This window comes from Lutjanus erythropterus, chromosome 11, assembly GCF_056507025.1.
Source record: "Lutjanus erythropterus isolate fLutEry1 chromosome 11, fLutEry1.hap2, whole genome shotgun sequence".
NCBI lineage: Eukaryota > Metazoa > Chordata > Actinopteri > Lutjaniformes > Lutjanidae > Lutjanus > Lutjanus erythropterus.
The window spans coordinates 40,759,051-40,778,833 of NC_139327.1; the positions used below are offsets into that span (position 1 = coordinate 40,759,051).

At 42.5% G+C, this 19,783-nt stretch overlaps 1 protein-coding gene across 2 annotated transcripts; it reads left to right on the top strand.

Moving 5' to 3' along the window:
- Positions 1 to 1,141: 1,141 nt before the first annotated feature.
- pcf11 (PCF11 cleavage and polyadenylation factor subunit) lies at positions 1,142 to 19,439 on the top strand. Of its 2 annotated transcripts, XM_084730200.1 has the most exons (18): positions 1,142 to 1,525; positions 4,825 to 4,950; positions 5,283 to 5,465; positions 7,370 to 7,594; positions 8,501 to 9,510; positions 9,966 to 10,140; positions 11,310 to 11,721; positions 11,826 to 11,969; positions 12,072 to 12,137; positions 13,084 to 14,462; positions 14,775 to 14,841; positions 16,000 to 16,131; positions 16,240 to 16,354; positions 16,723 to 16,906; positions 17,089 to 17,244; positions 17,939 to 18,031; positions 18,576 to 18,611; positions 18,696 to 19,439. In XM_084730200.1, exons 1-18 carry the CDS (start codon positions 1,283 to 1,285, stop codon positions 18,918 to 18,920), a joined length of 4,971 nt encoding a protein of 1,656 aa, XP_084586326.1. In that variant the 5' UTR covers positions 1,142 to 1,282; the 3' UTR covers positions 18,921 to 19,439. The 2 variants fall into 2 exon arrangements, with proteins under 2 accessions (XP_084586326.1, XP_084586327.1); XM_084730201.1 differs by lacking the exon at positions 12,072 to 12,137.
- Positions 19,440 to 19,783: the final 344 nt, after the last annotated feature.

A 19,783-nucleotide genomic window follows, 5' to 3' on the forward strand; every position in this document is an offset into this window, starting at 1 on the left:
TTCTAACTTAATGTGTTAAAGCAGATTTCAGTCAGACAAATGTCCCTTAAAAAAGCTTCAAAATATAAATTCTGACTCCCTTAAATCTCTGAATCTGATACTTGAATACTTTATAAATGAGCTTAACATAAATATCTTTCTTAAAGTCTTCATTGTGAATGTCAGAGCCGAGGTGACGTGTTCAGAATCAAATTTTGCAAAACTTTTTTATATTCTTACCAGCTCAAGTGGCACTGGTGGTCTTTAGGTTTTGCTCATTTGCATACATGCGTATCGATCATTTACACTTAATACTTTTAATATATTTTAATATTCCTAAGGCCATTGTGTTTTTTTTAATCTGAATGACTGAGGTTTTTGAGAATACTCTCTGGGCTGGTTTTCAGATTTTAATGTGGAGATTTAATATAACATATTTCGTGATAATTTAATCAGAAAATCAAAATGCAGTCATTTTTTACATTAAAAAATCATCTTAATTTAGTTCATATCAGGAATACACAATACCATAAGTTCTGACTCTTTAAATGTTCATTATTTTTTTCTCGGAAACTTGAACTTAAATGTTTTGACATAATCTGTCAAATCAGATTTGGTTTATTTTTATCCATCAGCTATAATTTCACGATCAGAATATTAAATAATTACACAAAGTTCCTGTTATCAGCTGATTATGTATGGTGCATTCCTTGTTCATATGGGGCTCTTACAGACACTGGAGGCCATCATTTTTGTGTAACTGCATTCACATGTTACATAAATGCACATTGGTCGTATGTGTCCCTATTATTGTATGTCACGTTTACTCGTTTATTTTCATATATTTTAACATATCCCATCAAATAGTTGGAATTGATATTTATTCCATACAATAGATTTGTCAGAATAGTAATATTAATGTTGAGAAACTACATTTTAAGACTAAAGCTGGTGTCTAGAGCGAGCCGCCATGTTCCGGCCTCATGTTGTTGTGTCTTTCGTTATGTAATAATAAGCTCACACTGCTCCAAGTTGATTGGCTCATTTGTGTGACTGTTATTTTATCGAACCAATGAAAATCAAAAGCACGGCCCAGAGGACCCGAGACGGGCCAATGAGGCTGCGCTGACGCCGCGTCACATATTAGATTCTGGGTGTGACGTATGAGGCCTTCAGTTACAGTCGCCATCTTGTCGTCGTCGAACGCGGGCAGAGAAGGACGACAGGCGGCAGCTGAAAAGAAACCACGAACCTGGCGTTATTTTTTCACTGAGTCCGGCCTGACCGTTAGGTACATGAGTTGATGGACTGCCTGCTGATCAGTGGTTATGGTATTGATCAGGCTGCTGTAGGTTTTCCCGGGTCGCGCAGCTCAAAGATGGACGACAAAGCGGCGAGAGAAGACGCCTGCCGAGAGTACCAGTCCTCTCTGGAAGACCTGACGTTCAACAGCAAGCCGCATATCAACATGCTGACCATCCTGGCCGAGGAAAACCTCCACTTCGCCAAGGATATCGTCGCTATTATTGAAGCGCAAATAAGCAAGGTTTTTATACATATAGAATACTTTACATTTCAGATGCTGTATGTCCATGTATGTAATGTTAGGGGGCTGTTAGAGGCCCAGTCAGTCTGTTGGCTGTTAGCTTCCAGCTCAACATGGCGGCCTGCGGTGTGTTCACACCACATGACTAACAGTAATAAGCTCCGGTGCACTCGTCACACTCACACCGCTGTTTCTTCACTTCAGTTCACTCAGTTAATGTCCATCCAACGAAAACTAAGCTTATTTATTCGTATATTTAGTAGCAGTAACTTTCGACATTAGCAGTTAGCAGCTAGCTCTGTTCTGAGGCCCAGTGAGAGTGAAAATCCACCGTAACACAGTTTAAAGTTGCGATAATTGCGTCGGCTAAATACTGATAAGATGTGATGAAATGGATGAAACGGATCAAAAATTACCTAATTGGCAAGGCTACACAAGTGCCATAAACTGTTTATGCCGTCTAAAAGCAGGGTTGCCAGGTCTGTGCAACACAACCAGTCCAATTTAAGAACTCAAACTATGCATATACAGAAACATATATACTGTTTTTACAATTCAAGATCATAGCTGTCATTAATCTTTACTTCCTTAGATATTATTCATGTAAAAAGCAGACAAAACAGATCCGTAGAACTTCGAAAGTAGTCCAGTTCCACAGGGAAACCATTAACCTGGCAACCCTGACTGAAAGCAACTGAACTGCAGAGTGTAAGTAAGTGCAAGTAGACAAACGATTAGAGAGAGATGAAAACAGAAAAATTGTGCATGACTGATTTAAAAATATCTAGCTATGTAGAGCTGCAACAAGTAATAGAATTTTAAATTAATTGCCAACTATCTTGTTATTGATTTATCAGTGTGATAAGTTTATTTAGTTAGATTCTCCCATTTCGCTGTCTTACATGTGAATATATTTTGGTTTCTTTATTCCTCTCTGACAGTAATTTGAATATCTGATATTTGATGTTAACAGTTACTCAATTACTGAAGAAAAAGTATTCTAGAGAAAAATCTGTAGGTGCAGCCCCAATTGATTGATCAAACAAAAAATCACACTAAGACACATTTATTCATCAAGATAATAATTGACTGATCAATCGACTGAAAATAATCACTAGTTGCCAACCTATAGCTTTTATGTTAAAATGTACTTATTTATTTGTCCATTCTGAGACGTTTGGAGAGTCCCAGAGCTTTTTAGTTTGCAGTTAACAGCAGACACTTAAAAAGCTAAATTAAACCAGAATCGGAGGTCATCACTTTTTTCTCAGACAAGGACCACTATAAGACAGAATACACCGAGGACGTTCTCATGCAAGAAATATTAAATGTATAAACATATTTGCACCATTTCAACACAAACCTCCCACTTAAAGAGCTTGTTTTACTCGTGGTTACATTAAAGATAAAGAAAATACAGATTTTGAGTATTTTATATTCACTAAATTATATATATAAAGAATACAAATAATAGAAAAATATAAAATAGGCCTAAAACTGTACAAAAAGAAATAAGTTCATAAATATATTTGCTTGTACAAAGGAAACGGTGTAAATGAGTAATGACAAAATTTAATCCTGGCACAAATTTTCAGTTGAAAAATCGGTACGCCAAGCAAGTTAAGTTTACAACTAATGGATTATATCAACAAATCATTGCAATTCTACATTGTTTGAAACATATCACTGCAAAATTTAATGAAAGTTTTCATGTTTTTCAATAGAAATGAGAACAATTATGTAAAAACGATAATTTCTTCTAATATTGCAACTGCAATATCAGTTAAAATAATCACATTTAGATATTACAATCATTCGTCCCTATTTTGTAGTAAATGATAACGCTAGGATCACTTTAAGTTACTATCAATTAGAACAGCCAACTTTATTTCTTCCCTTGTGATTCCAACTTTCAAAAAATTGTTTAGTTCCTCCTTTTGCTAGAGGCTCTCTGCACTCCACTCAAGGACTCCTGATGGTCCCCGAACCCAAGTTTTAAAACCACTGCAGTAGATCACAGCTATCTGCAGAAGGAATACTTAAAAAAAAAGCTATTTAGTTACGGTGGATTTTAATTTGACTCCTCACAGCCACACATCCATTCGTCTGTGTTCTCCTGCACGCATTCAAGGCCACACTGATGTTTTTAAATGGTTTTCAGTTTAATCTATTGTTAATAAACATGTCAGTTAGCTGTTGTTCCACACCGGAGACGTGGCCTCTTTAAAGTCCCACCAGCTTCTATGGAAATGGTTCTAGTCAGCAGATTGCCTCAGTTTTAACCTCTGTGCTCAGTGTTTCACTATTTAACGCCTGGCCATAACAAAAGCTTTGCTCACTTGATCAGATCAGAACAGAAGTTTCTCTGCATTAATTCACTAGTGGATTTTTGAATTACTGAAATGTCATTGAATGGTTAAAATGTTTATAATAAAAAATGTGAAATGTGCTTTTTGTCATTTTTTATTTCCCAGTGTAATTTATTGGTATGACTCTGGTTTACATTGACACAGCTGAGTGTGACTCAGTATCACCTGACGCTGCAGTTTGCAGACAATAGACTCCTGCTTAAAGTTTAAATGCAGCTTCTTTAACTTAAACATATGACTTCTGTGTTCTAATGGGGTTATTGATGTTTTTTAACAACTGAAGGGAGAAAAAACATTTTGAGGGGTAAAACTTTGAAAGAACGAGTGAATAAAACTCACCTGGTGTTCAGTTAAAGAGAAAAACTGATGTCTCGTCTGGGTAAAGTACAAAGAGTGGTTTTCAAGGAAGAAAAACCCTCTTTGGAGGTAAAACAGCTCCTGAGGACTTCTGGACTCCTTTTTTGACTTTGTCGGACAGTTTTTTTGTCCTCCTCTGACTCTGAGGCAGGATCATTGTCACCAACCCTGAACTTGACTGATCATTACTGAAGATTTCTCTGCATATTTTCTAATTTTTTGGATCAATCAGATCTTCACTGTGGTTTTGAAGGAGTCCATTGGGAGTATTTTTCCTCAGATTTTGATGATTATTTTGATTCTGGAATGAAGAGAAAACCTTTGGACTGCTTTTTTTTCCCCATTCTGTCTGACACTTTTTCCCTGTTTGGCACCAACTTAATTTTTTTGTTTAAGAAGGTTTTTTTTTTTTTTTTTTTTTTTTGTAAGATTTTTCACAGAGCGGGTGGCGAGTGGGAGGCCATTTGGCCGTGTTAATCCTGTTGTCCAAGTTGTAATTTGAGCATTTGTTCTGAAATGTTGGTTTTTCACCCCTGTTGTTTTCTAAACTTGTTGAGTTCTCTATTGCTCCAGGCCCCATCTACCGAGAAGCTTCCAGTTTTGTACTTAGTGGATTCCATAGTGAAGAATGTTGGAGGAGAATACCTTGCAGTGTTTGCTAAAAACCTAATCACTTCATTTATATGTGTCTTTGAAAAGGTACAGTTCTCTTTGCTGCTGTTTAGCATATTTAAGAATTTAAGCACTAAAACATCTTTAGCAGCCACCTTCACTTCCCTCCTGTTTGTTGTGTTGCTTGCTTTTTATGTGTGATCTTGTGCACTCTGCTCCTGTGTACTTAAAGCCATCATGTAGCCCTGCTAATAAAAGTAAAGTTTACAGTTTTTTATCCTGTCTAGAAAGTGTTAAACCAGTAGCTTTAGCAGTAGTTTTAGTGCTAACGGTTGTATTAGCCTGTGCTGTGATGCTGCTGAAGTGTGCTGTAGGTTTTTGTTGGTAGCTGTGGACCAAGTCCTGTCCTCTGTTTGTAGGTGGATGAAAACACTAGAAAGAGTCTGTTCAAGTTACGATCGACGTGGGACGATGTGTTCCCCCTCAAGAAACTGTACTCGCTGGACGTCCGGGTCAACTCCGTGGACCCGGCCTGGCCCATCAAGCCTCTGCCGCCCACCATCAACGCCAGCATTCACGTCAACCCCAAGTTCTTAAAACAGGTGTGTATGTTCTGCAGACACCACATCCATCAGACTGGGGCGCAGCCTCTGCTTTGTTGTTGCACATACAATATTTATTGGGTGTAATTTATTCCAAACTGTACGGCAAAGTTTAGAAAGGTTGAGATGAAACCAAAAGTATCTGCTTCTGCATCAGTTTTTTTTTTTTAAGTAAGTTTAGGAAAATGACGAAATATGTGCATTGAAATATCAACCAGCAGTGTGCACCCACAGTCTTGAAAGTTTGGAAAATGCTTAATGTTAATTATGTTTTTAGGATTGAAGTGTCACAATTTGAATATGCTTCTTGAAAAATGTTTTATCTCAACATAATGTGTGTCATTGACACAGTAACTCATGTAAACAGCTGCTTATCATGTCTTCAGTTCACATTTATTAACAAAAGGCCTTAAAATATGAAATGATCTTAGATTCTGTTTGGGAACGTCTTAAATATTTATTTATTGAATGCTGTAATTGTGATCTAAAATTAATTCCAGGCACTAGAGTTGAATGCTTCTATAATCCCGATAGTGTTTTAGGTTTTTGCTGATAAACATCTGGGCAGATGTTCTTTTATTGTCATTTTGCCTCATAATTTTGACAATCACTGCCTACATTTTCACATTTGATTTTTACTTTTACTACAAAATGACCTTGAAATTTCATTAAACTTCATGAAAATGTTTTAGTTTTAGTGAGCTGATAAACTGAGACGCCCTGTGAAACAATTTTATCATATTTGTCTGGTGGTGTCAGTTAGCAAGGATTAATAAAACATGCAATCAGCTAAGATAAACTAATAGTCTTCACTGGTTGCTGTGGGTATAAAGGAACTCTGAACTTTACTTTTGCAATTACAGTCATAGTAAAACTTTAGATGTGTAGATAAAGACTTAGGGTCTGGAAGTTTGTGGTTTTAGTACCTTGAAAATGCTTGAATTTTACTTTTAAAACTGCTCAAACTGTTCAAAGCAGGTCTGCGCTGCTTTAGTCCCCTGGGTCTTTTTACTGTTATTTTTGTCTCTTTTTCTACTCAAAAACTATTAAAATGTTGAAACAACGTAGTTGGAGACTAAATATGTCAGTTTTTTCCTTTGCAAAGCTGAATTTGCAAAGGAAAAAAATGTCTCTAGAGCTGAAGTGATTACTCAGAATGGCTTGTCAGGAAATTAAATGACAACTGTCTTAATCATTGGTTATTTATTTGAGTCATTTTTCCAACACAGATGTCATTTTTTCTGGTTCCAGCTTTGTAAAATGTCAGGACTTTGTAATTTTCTTTGTCATATGTGACAGAGTTGAATGTCTTTGGGTTCTGCACTGATTTTTAGAGAAAACAATGTTGAAGGTGTCACGTTTTGCCTCTGAGAAACTAACAGCATATTATCACAAAGACTTGACAATTTATTGAGAAAATAATCAGAACAGCGTAGAATAGCGCTTGATCATTTTCTCTAATGAATATCAGAAAAATGCAAGTTGAAACTGATGCCTTTAAATTTCTTGTTGTGTGATGACATTTTTGCTCCAAAAGAAACATATTGATGATCTTTCTGTTTACTAATTGATTGGTCATCTTATTATTGCTGCTGTAGGTGAGTCAATAATCAAAATAGTCGCCTATTATTGAGCTTGAGTGAAAGTCGGTCTTAAGTCACAAGCAGGCAGGCAGACATCCCTTTAACCAATTGTTCATAATTTTGTATTCACTGCTGTCCTTCATGTGAATTGGAAGGAACCAAATCGGTATTGATTAATCTGACTTTTTATAGATTCATTATCTCCTGTTGAATCTTAATCTGTAAATAACCAGCTGACAGATACAGTCTGTTTGTCATTGTGTTCTGACTTCGAACCCTTTCGTTGTCCTCTGACCCTCTATGACCTTAATGTGTCTCCAGTCTGAGGAGGTGACCTCTCCTCAGCCGGCCCTCGCACCACCGCCGCTGACACCACCACCAGCAGCAGCGGCGGCGCCCCCTCCACCGCCGGTCCCAGTCGTCAGTCAGTGCAGTCTGACCCAGGAGCAGCTGATCAGGCAGCAGCTGTTGGCCAAACAGAAACAACTCCTGGAGCTTCAGCAGAAGAAGATCGAGTTGGAACTGGAGCAGACCAAAGCTCAGCTGGTACTTGTTTTGAATTGATGTTCATGTGTCAGCTGATTTTGAGTCATGAGAACCACGACTGTGAGCGTGAACATCGTCGTCCTGCAGTTCTTTTCTTTTAGTGCAGTGATCATACTTGAGTGAATCACTAAAAGTCCAAAGCTTAGCCACACTTAAATCGATCATATTGTTGTCTGACTCACCAGATGCACGCTGCAGGTATAAGTCCTCTCGTTGGTCACTTACTTCAAGCAGCATCACAGAATCGGCTGTGTACATTTTCAAAGTCCCCAGGAAACCAGAATGACCTCCTTGCTGCCACCTACGTGCTGAAAACTGTAAATTAGTACCTGAGAAGCTAATGACATGAACATTAGCAAGCTAACACCTGTTAGCGTTTCTTTCGCAGTGATTTTGTTATTGTCATGCCAAAGTTCACCACCTGATGTGCAAATGTTCCACCAAAACAAGTTCCCCCTCAACACTTTTTTGCAGCAGCACTGTTGTTGCATCCTGAGCTTAGCTCCGCCCACGATGTTTGTGATTGGTTTAAAGAAATGCAAACAAGGCAGAGTGTTTTTTTTCCCTAAAGCAGAAAGTGTATGTGTGGAGCCAGACCTTAAAACCACTGGAATGTAAAGTTCTCGGTAGAACTTCGTGGGTGGATTCTTGTTAGCACCCTTACCTCCAGAGAGGGTTCTAGGTGGAACTATTGCACAGTAAAAGAGTTTTCTGACAAAATTTTAAAATGGAAATTGTTGGAACCGTGTTGTGGTGAGAAAACTCGTCTGACTCTGTTTCCTGTTAGTCGTGATTTATCTGCCTCATAGCTGCTCCGTCTGTTTTTCTGTCCATCTTTCTGGTTCAGATGTAAAATTGTCTCCTGTCTGTGAAACAAAAGCACTAACAGCTGTTTCCTGTCTGCAGGCCGGTGGATTCGTCTTACCAACATCCACTCCTGTCTCCACTGCAGCAACGACGGTGAGCACGGCGCCAAAGCCCGTGACCCAGACTGCTCCTGTGGTTCGACCCTGGATTCCTCCTCAGACTCAGGCAGACACCAAGACGTCCACCAGAGACCCCCGTCTGAACCGCACCGGCCCCCCAGCCGCCTCCCAGACCAAAGAACAGCCTGCTGGGAAGAAATCAGACACAACGACATCGGGAGGTCCTGCTGTGACGCCCGAGAAACACGCCCGCCCCGACAAGGCTAAGACCCTGAGGAAAGAGCTGCCGGAGGAGAAGACCAAGTCCAAGTCTCCGTCCCCGATGGCAAAGAGTGTCCCGAGTAAAAACAAGCAGGTGGAGGCGGAGATGCAGAAGTCAGCTGATGGCGCCAAGAAGGATCCGCGGCTGAGGAAACGTACGCAAGACAAGAGCGGCGAGGCCAAAGATGGTGAGGTGAAGGAGAAGAAACGATGCACTGACAAGAAGGAGCGAGAGGAGGTGGCACGGGGAACGGAGCCTCCAAGGTCCAACAAAGGGAAGTTGGTCAACGGGTCTGTGACCAAACATGACCGTGACGAGGCCACAGACAAGCTTGAGTTCAAGGCGGGAGGCAACGCCCGGACACACGCCAGGAAACGCACTCGCTCGCGCTCCAGGTCGCGCTCCCCCAACGCCTCCCCGAAGAGGAAAGACAGGCGCTCGCCCAAGAGCCGAGCCAGGAGCAGCTCCCTGTCCCCGTCGCCGTCGTCTCACAAAGCCGGCAAACCCAGGAGGGTCCGTGCAGACGAACCCGAGCACGGCAAGCCCAGCAGAGAGGACCGCCTCACTCCCAAAAAGAACCAGCCGGAGAGCAGGAGGTCCAAGAGGCCTGCGGAGGACCGCCACTCCGAAACCAGAGACTCTCACTCACCACGGAGCCACGACGGAGGAGCCAAGGAGATGAAGGACGCTCCTCACCGCTGGAGGAGCGGCTGGGAGGAGAACAAACAGTGAGTCCAGCTTCATCATGTCAGCTTGTACTCATCTGATCAGAGAGAATATTTCACTGCTGGCTGCACCTCAGACTCTAAAGAGAGAAGAAAACATCTCTGTAGGGCTGCAACTACTGATTATTTTCATTATCAATCTGTCATTATTATTCATTGTTATGAATAATTGATTGGTTGTTTGGTCCATAAGATGTCAGAAAATGGTGAAAAATTAATCCTTGTCAATAACTCGTCAAGTGAAAAATGGGTCCAAACTTCGTACGTCATCATGTCTGTAGACCTATTTTTCTACTAGGGATCAATCTGGCGATCATTTTTCCTTTAATTGTTCAGTTGTTTGGTCCATAAAATGCTGATCAGAGTCTTGTTTTGTCCACAACTCAAAGCTTCAGTTTACAGAGAGGAGTAAAGAAAAATCATTTCATTTCTGTTCTGTGTTGTTTCTTCTTCTTCAGCCTGAAGCTGCAGGAGGATTCTCACCCAAAGCCCGGACCTCCGAGACACAAACAGTATGGCACGCCGACTCGGCCCGCCACCCCCCGGACCCCGAAGCACCGCCTCAGCGTGGACGCCAACCTGCAGATACCTGAAGTCCTCAACTCGGCCTCTAAGAAGGACCTGCTCAGGAGGGTACGCCACAAAACAACCGCTCCCTCAGATTCACACGTTCTAGAAATGTAGAAAGAGAACCTGCCACACTCACAACTTTACCCACTCAATTATTTGTTCATCCACAGTATTTCAATCTGTCTTTTAAATCAGAATTAAATCTGTTGTTATAGCATTATCCAGAACCTTTTAAGCTCTGATGATTACAGAAACTGGCTAATTTTAAAATAATAATAATGTGGAGCGACTGAAGAGAAAATCAAACCACAAATACACTTTTTACAACCAAAATTAGTGCATATATTTCTCACACACAAGTCAAAATTTGTGATCGACTCCTTTGACAGTAGACCAGTTTTCCTTGGGTTTTCCCAGATGTTGGTGGGGGTTTTTTTGTTCGGTGTCAAAGGGACTTAAATGTGAATTTATGTGGCGCTTCATGCCACAAGATGGTGCCAAACATCACTTCTTAAAGTCCATTTTATAGACCTGCTTTTATGTGATGTCTTCTTTTTTTAATATATATATATATAAATTATTAGTTAATCTTTGTAATTATTCATACTGACATAACGACAGCATCATGTGGTGTCTCCTCATGTGCACTTTCTCTTCTTATTATCTCTTATCCTATTGTCTTGGTTTTACTTCAGTTTTAGCTGGATTTCTTTCTTGCCCTCTTTGGCCGTATTGTGTTATATGTATTGATTTGTCTGTCAAAGCACTTTGTAAAGTCTGTTTTAAAAGGTGCTATATAAATGAAGTTATTATCACTGAGCAGAATATTTTCAGGTGTGGCTGAAGGTGTTTTGATTTGATTGATCCTGTAAAAAAATCTTAATGTGTTTTCTCAATTTTAATGATTGATTAAATTCTAAAAGTTATTAGACATGGTTAAAAACACATTAGCGACACTCTGCTTTAAATTACTGTCAGACTGCCGACATTAAATGGATCTCGTGTCCACTTGTCTCCCATTGTACAACCCAGAACCTGAATTAAAATATTCTTCTTCTTCGAACTTGGAACACTGGAAAGCAGGGCTGTCCTGAATACTTCACTGCTCTGTGTAATTCCAAAAATGTTATAAGGCATTAGAGAAAATATAACTTTTTTTTTAAGCAGACAGGTATTGAAAGTAGTTTTTCCTCTGGATATTTGTCTAAAAGTCATTTTCTGTGTCTCTGCAGGCCAGTAAGCGTCTGGAGAGCGGTGAGATTTCCCAGGAGGACTTCCTGAACATTGCCCACCAGCTCAATCATTTGTTTCAGTATCAGAAGGAGAGGGAGCAGCAGCACTCTGAAAACTGGATCGACTCTGGCAACAGCTTCCCCGCCAAGAAGCAGCCGCTGCTGACCACACCTCCCTCCGTTCAGCCCCGCCCTCACGAGGCCATGGATGCGGCCGAGCTGTCCTACTACGAGCACAAGTCCAAACTGAGGAAGACCCAGGTCACCCACCGAGCCACCGGAGAGGACTGGGAGGCCGAGGAGAGTCCGGATGAAGCTGAGGAAGGGACGCAGGGTGAGAAGACGGGCGGCGGCCGGAGCACTGGACACCCACCGTCACATAAATACAACCGGGCTCCACGGGACAGACAAGGTGAGCTGTTTTATCTGTTTATCTATGACTTAAATAATTGGCAGCTGTTTTGAAAGTTTCCCTGGTAACAAATCTGTGAGCTCATGTTTGATTTGCTCTGGCAGGTGAGAGGCGGAGTAAAGAGCGTGAGGAGCCCCGCCCTCCGCTCGGGCCCATGATCGAGGAGTACAACCACGGCAAAGAGTTTCCCACCCTGAAGTCTCTCCAAGGCCTTCGCTTCAGGAGGAGAGCCGACCCCCGAGAGTCGAGTGAGTGTGCCCCTCTGAACGTCTCCATGACGACGTGTTAATGTGATAAAACTGACCTGTGAAGCCAAAATATTATCTGTTATCTGTCGTTTTTATCCACAGAGAGGTCAGAGGTCAGGTTCTGGAGCTGCGGGGTGTCAGGGTCTCGATCAGTGATACTTCAGCAGGGTTAGAGACTCTTCTAAAGAGATCACAGTTTACACATTTAATCAGAGGTCAAGCTCACAATCACAACAGATAACAGCAGTGTCTGTGGAAGCAGTGAAATAAAAAAAATCATCATCAAAAAGTCACCATTACAGCGGGAAGAGGCGAAATTATCAGATTAGAATAGAAAGTAAAAAATAATGATTAAATGATCAACATTGAGATTAAAAATCACAATTATAAGATAAGTCAGAGTTATGAGATAAAATAATGTTGAAATGGTCATTAATAAAGTGGAATTTGTGTAATAAAAAAAATCAAATGTAAGAACATAGATATGAAGTCGAAATTCTGAGAAAAAGTAAAAATTATTTGAGGGAAAGAACAATGAGATTAAAAAAAATTGTGGTGAGAAAAAGGGCTAAATTAAAAAATCATCATTATGTGTTCACATTGAGATATCAGGTCGAAATTATGATATGAAAAATTTCATATCTGATGAAAAAACCTCTAAATTATAATAAAATGTTGAAATTGAGATAAATGCTTGTAATTATGATAAAAAGTTCAAATTTTCAGATAAGTTGAAATAATTTGTCATAATTTTTGTCGTAGTTTGGACTTTTCATCTTATAATTGTTTTAAAAAAAAAAACCTGATTGATAGTTGTATTTTGTAATTATGACTGACCATGGGGCCTTTGATTGGTGAAAATAGGCTTCCATTAGAGTCCAGATGTAGTTCACCACAGTAGATCTCAGGGAATCATGGGAGTCGTAGTCAGTAATAATTTAGAGGGGAGAGGAGTTTGGAAGGAGAAATTAGATTTATTTTCTGTAAAACTGTAAGTGAGATGAAGCTCAGACTGTTCAGAACATTAAAAACATGGCTGACAGGAAGTGACACGTACACAGATAGGAGCAGTCGATGTCGGACAACATTTTGATGAGTTTGTTTCTGTTTCCAGCTGAGCGTGAGTGGAACTCCCCGCTGACAGAGCGCCAGCGCTATGATGAGCGTGATGAGCAGAAGAGTGGCTACGACGCCCCGCGCAGGTACGGCCCACCTGCCGACTCCAGACATGCGGACCCTCGCAGGCCGGAGGGAGCGCCGCCCTCTGGGACCGTGGTCCACAGGAACTGTCCAAGTCCAGCTGGTCTGGACCCACCGGCGCCTCGCTTCGAGCGTGAGCGTCTGTCGCCTCTGCACCAGAAAGAGACAGGAGAGGCGAGCCCGGTCCCACGATTCGAGAGCCCAAACAGCGAGCACTCGGACGACGGGCCCCTCAACATGGACGTCCCTCCTTCCCACCCTCATCCTCCTCCTCCTCCCCCAAAATCCATCCTGAAGGCACCGAGCCGTGGGGGGCCTCTGTCATCCGTCCGACACAGCGACTCCCCGGGACACACGCCGCCCCATGATGGAGGACATGCCCCCACCCGGTATGAGGGGCCCGGTCACATGGCCCCCTCCAGACCACATCCTCCAGGCTGGTACGAAGGCGGCGGCGGCGGCGGCGGCGGCGGCGGCGGCGGCGGTGGCGGTGGTGGCGGCCCCGGGCGCTACGAGGACTCATCACGGTTTGATGGGCCTCACCACCCACCGGGGCCCGGGAGGTTTGATGGCGGCGGTCCCCCTCCTCACAACCTGCCAGAGAGGTTCGATGGACCCGGGCCCCACATGTCTCATGGTCCAATGAGACCAGGCAGGTTTGAAGGTCCACCTCACCCTCAGGGCCCCGTGAGGTTTGATGGCCCTATCGGTCAGCAGCCCCCCGTCAGGTTCGAGGGACAGGGGCCTGGACCGGGACACTTTGAAGGCCCCATGCAGGGCTTCAACAACATGGCTCCTGGTCCTGGATCTGGACCAATGGGCTTCCAGCAGCAGCGGCCCCTGCGCTTCGAGGGCCCTCCAAACCAGATGGGCCCCATGAGGTTTGAGGGCCCGGGCCCGATGCGCTTCGATGGGCCCCTCCAGCCTGGACCCGGACCCAGGTTTGACTTACCCAACATGCATCAGGGCGGGCCTCCGATCTATGAGTCGGCCCCTGGGCAGCAGGGCCCAATGAGGTTCGCTCCACAACACAACCTGCAGCCCCCTATGAGGCCGATGGCCCCACCGATGTACGAGAACCCCATGGCCCCCCAGCAGAACTTCAACATGGCCCCCCAGCGTTTCCCGGAGCCCATGAACCCTCAGTTCCCTGCTGCGCCGATGGCGTTCCCATCTCAGCCCAACATGCAGCAGCCCGCAAACTTCAACATGCAGCCCGCCCCGCCCTTCAGCCAGCCAGGCCCCGCCCCCTTCTACAACCCTGCTGCCCCCGCTGTCACCATGCAGCAGCCGGTGAGTCACACACCTGTCGACCAATCACTGACGCACCTGTTACTTAGCGAAAGGAGAAAAAAAATCAGTTTACAGCAGTTTGATTTTAGTTTTCATTCCTTTTTCATGAAAAAGTTTTAATGCGACACACTTGAGAATAATGATCGTATAAATAAAGTTGATGATCAAAGAGTAAAATAACAGTAAATATAAATGTACAGAAAAACATTATTGTGGTTTTATTTCAGCAGCTGCTGCTCAGACAGGACTTGAGTTAAACCTTTGAATTTGAAACTTGAATCTGTTTGTGTAAATGTTCTCTTGTTGTTTCAGGTGAACATGATGGGGAACCTGAACCAGCAGTTCCTGCCACAGAACCCTGTGCCTTTCAGACAGCAGAGTAAGACCCTCCTCATCCTCTTAAGTACTCAGACAGGAAGGAGTGTGTGTTTCCAACAGGAAGAACTGCAGCCTGTTGAATGTGTAGATTTTTAGTAGACTTGCACCGATTTCAACTTTCTTAGCCGATTCCGATTTCTGATTTTTGAGGGGTCTGACCTACCGATTCCGATTTTGGCCGGTTCCGATTTTCAGTCTTTCTAAGAACTGTGATTGACAGCATTCACAAACATTTTTGCAACTTTTCTTGTAAATATGTTCATAATAAGACACTGACTATTAAATATTAATGTGCTACTTTCTCCAAAATCATCCAGATTACAACCAGGCCTTTTTATAATTTTATATTAAGATTATGAATTGGGTGAATGTGATCTCGCGATATCATCTTGCGGGATTTCGTGGGACGCGATTTCACGTGATCTTTTGTGGAAGCGGATGTAAACAAACCGGAGACTAACGCGGTGCAACAGTTTGAAGTAAAACTTTGCCGTGAGAAAAACAAACACAGAAGTTAAAGGAGTCTGGATGAGAAAATGTTTGAGGAGACACATCAACACAGGTTGTTTATTCTTCTGCCAGAACAGGAAGTGAGATTTTAACTGTCCCTCTGTGAACAGCAGTCTGCTGCTAGCTTGCTAGCATTAGCCTGAAGTGCGAGAGAGTTTACGGCTGTTCGACGACGTTGTCAGCTGCTCTGTCTCGTTGTAGACTGTCTGTCTTCTCTTTATCCTGTTCTTGGAATCTGTCTCTGACACCATCTTCAAGCAGACGTGTGTCAGAGTGTGTAGCTTTTATCAGCGCTGTGTTGACGTCACGGTCAGTTTGTCTGCTGCGCGCATGACGTGACCATCGTGCAGAACATGTGTGAGACAATGACGGGCACAGAACCGGATTTGTGACGCTGACCGGCCGGTCACCGGTCAGGGCCGGTCACGTGAAAACCGGCCCGATTCCGAGCACTGCCGATTAATCGGTGCAAGTCTAATTTTTAGAGTTGGTGAAGAATCCTGAAAGTGAAGAGAGCTGCAGACTTTAAAATTAAAGAGTAAATATATTAAAGTTTGTTTTAAATGTCATAAATTCTAAAAAAAAAAAATAGATGCTGTCAGTTTAATCTTGATAAACACATGAAGTCTTTGACTGTTTGTGTCTGCAGCTCCGCAGGTCGTCCCTCCAGAGAACCACTTTGGTCAGGTTGACGTCAACGACCTTCTGTCCAAACTCATCTCCAATGGCATCATCAAACCCTCGCAGCCCGACGCCGCCGCCGTGCCAGCTACAGGCACCGGTCAGTGAATCCTGCTGCTGCTGCCATCTTCATCAGGGCCTTTAATCTAATAAAAAAAACTGTCATTATTTGTTTGTTCTAACATTTTTTTCTTTGTTTTTTTCCCAGAAGCAACCACGGCGGCTCCAGCACCTCCTGTGGAGGAGGAGGAGGAGGAGGAGCCTGAGGTGGAGGAGGAGGACGTCCCTGACCTCACCAGTTTCTCCATTGATGACATGAAACAGTGAGTTTAGGAATTTAAAAACAACATTGAACATTATTCTTTATGTAGAATATAAATTAACATCACTCATTCTTGAGAGTTGGAACAAAACTGTATTATGCTCTTATTATTCTGAAAAATATATTTTAAATGTCTGTTAACCCGTGAAACGAGCCGACCTTATTAAATGTTTTATTAAATGTAGAATTTGACTCTGTTGGATGGAAAAATCTGATGGAGGTCATTGGTCTTTTTTGTTTTCTTGAACCAACATGCCTCAAAATAATGAATCAATTATTAATTAGTTTATAACTAATGGAACGATCCTTGCAGCTCTAGAAGTGTCTTGTGTACTTGTGACTCATCGTGACCTGCTCCCTGTCTGTCAGGCGTTATGAGAGCGTGGTGACGAAGCTGTACTCGGGGAACCAGTGCTGTCTGTGCAGCATGAGGTTCACCGCCGCTCAGACAGACATGTACGCCGACCACCTGGACTGGCACTTCAGACAGAACCACGCCGGGAAGGTCGCCAGCAAGAAGGTCACACACCGCCGCTGGTACTACAGCCTCAGGGTGAGAACACACACACTTCCTGCTGACTGACCTCAAAACAACTGAAGGGCTCACAGGAGATCTGCAGCTCGTAAACTCTGTGTGTGTCTGTCTCTGTGTGTGTGTGTGTGTGTGTGTGTGTGTGTGTGTGTGTGTGTGTGTGTGTGTGTGTGTGTGTGTGTGTGTGTGTGTGTGTGTCTCAGGACTGGATCGAGTTCGAGGAGATCGCCGACCTGGAGGAGCGAGCCAAGAGTCAGTTCTTTGAGAAGGAGAACGAGGAGGAGGTTCAGAAGAACCAGGCGGCTGCCAAAGAGAAAGAGTTCCAGAGTGTGAGGGCCACTAAGGATCAAGTGGGAGAGGTGAGACGGACGCAGTCACATGATCATCAGCCAATCAGGAGCCTCGTTCATGTAGAAATACTCAAGTAGAAGTCCTGTACTCAAATTTGATGGAAAAATACAAAATGATCAGCAGCAAATAAAGTTAAAGTCCACATGACACAGAGTGGCCTTTTTCAGAATCATATTTTATTTATTATCTTTTATTTTTTATTATCTTTTTGTTTTACTGATGAAAGGAAAAAACACGAGCCAAGGTTTGTTTATGCACAGATGAAGATTTATTGATAAGGCCTGTTGTGATTTGGGTTGCAGTGAATAATTCTTCTTAAAAAGTGAGTCCCCATAAAAATAAAGTTGGAGGAACACAGCAGTAGGTAGAAATTAATAAATTAAGTCTGACACTGTCACATGAATGTAGTGAAGTAAAAGTAGAATATTTCCTCTAGGATGTAGTGTAAAATGGAAATACTTGGGAGTACAAGTACCTCAGACTATCGCTTAAGCACAGTGCTTGAGTAAATGTACTTAGTTACCTTCCACCACCCGACATGAAGAGTAAATAAAGAGTGATGTCAGACTATGGCAGCCTGAAGGGACAAATCAAAGCTGAACAGAAAAGCAGAAAGCAAAAATTACTGAAGGTGATCTGAGGATTTCCTTAATAACAATAATAAGAAGAAAAATACAAATGGCATGTTTTTTTTTCCTGCAGTCGTGTGAAATCTGTCAGGAGCCGTTTGAGACGTACTGGGTGGAGGAGGAGGAGGACTGGTTCTTGAAGAACGCCATCAGGGTCGACGACAAGGTACGAAACAGAAAAATGTGAAAACGAGAGCTGAGCAGCTCATTCTTCCCTCTTTTTTTGTTTCATGAAAAATCATCAGCTAGAAATGAGAAGCTGCTTTACTTTAAGAATCACAGACGTCGTGTTTCAGCAAGTTGAATCTGCAGCTGGTATCACTGTAAACTGCAGAAATGCAGTGCGAGAATGTAGCGTTTAGTACGCATAGCAACAGTAACTAAGGAAGGCGGTGCTTAGCAAAGGGTCAGTTTACTGTAATATTACTTTTAGCGAGTGACGTTGAAGTGAATTGCAGCCCACATCCTGTCGGTACCGACAGCAGCTGCTGACTGATGGTGAATAAACTGGGCTGTGAACCTCGCCGGTCCAGACGTCACAGCTGACTGTGTCTTTTACTAAAGTGGCTGGATGACTTCATTTTTTGCTGATTTTAAAGTTTGAATCAGTTTGAAAATGAGTTTCCTGAGTTTTTCTCTGCTGTATGTTTGTGATGCTTCATTTGTCGACGCTGATGGTTCTGATGTTTGATCTGTTTTTCTCTCTGCAGATCTTCCATCCTTCCTGCTTTGAGGATTATAAAAATGTAAGTAACCGAAGAATAGACTGATCAATAAACAGATGATCATCACCCTTCAGTCATCTGACCTGCTGCCGTTTGTCTCCACAGTCGTCGTACCTCGATGTCACGCCGTCGCCCAACAAGCTGCTCGCCGACCACCCGCTGAGCGCCTTCATTAAAGCAGAAGAAGAAGAGGAGGAGTCTTCTTCGTGTGTGATCGCCACCACTGCAATCAAACAGGAAGTGGAGACTGTTGAGCCTCCTGAAGTGAAGAAGGAGGAGGAGGAGGAGGTTTTAACAGAAGAAGTGCAATCGGATCAGAGTAAACTGTAACGCTGCTGCTGCCTCACCGTCACTTTTTCTGTGTTTTTGGAAGAAAAGGTGTTTTTTAGCGTGCGGAGGCCGAGTCCTCAGCAACATAACCTTCAATACATTTTTGTATTTGGATTCTGCACGACCATTTCAGGTCTCTGTTTCTGTGAATCAAATCAAAGTGAACTGAAAATGTTTATTTAAAAAGAGGAAATGTTTCGTTTGTTTGGGTAAAAACTGTAAATGATTTAATTTATAAATTAAAGTATTTTTTGTATCTCTGGTGTAACAGTGATTGAATCTGACAGCTGCTGTCTGCTGCCTGTTACTGTCTGTAAATAGTTGAATTTGATTGGTTGGTTGGTTTGTTGATGACGGGTAGTTGCAGGTGTTGACTTGTTTCAGGTAAGCATCATCTGATTGGACGACTGAAGACTCCAGCTGCTCTTCGGGAGGCGCGTCTGGAGGATCCGAGTCAACTTTTCGTTAGTTTTTTCTTTTGGTCTCGAGTTGATCTTCAATAAAAGAGTCTGAAACTTGTTTGTGTGAACAGTGATTGATCTTTGACTCTGCTCTCAGTTTTATTGTCATTTAGGTTCCAAATTTAAATAAAGGTTCAGTGGATTTAAATTTTGCTCTTCTGTTTTTATTTCTTTTACCTGAAAAGTCTGGACAAGTTCAAGTGTTCGGAAAATGGAGAGTGAGGTTCTCTGTGATCTGAGAACTTTTTACTTTACAAAACATCTGCATATGACGACATACTGATGGTCAATGATGTTCTAGTTTCAGTAAACAGGAAGCTTCAAATGTAACTTTATTCTGAAAAAATCTCCAACTTTTTACATTCAGATTCAACATTATTTATTAAATCAAGTAAACATTCA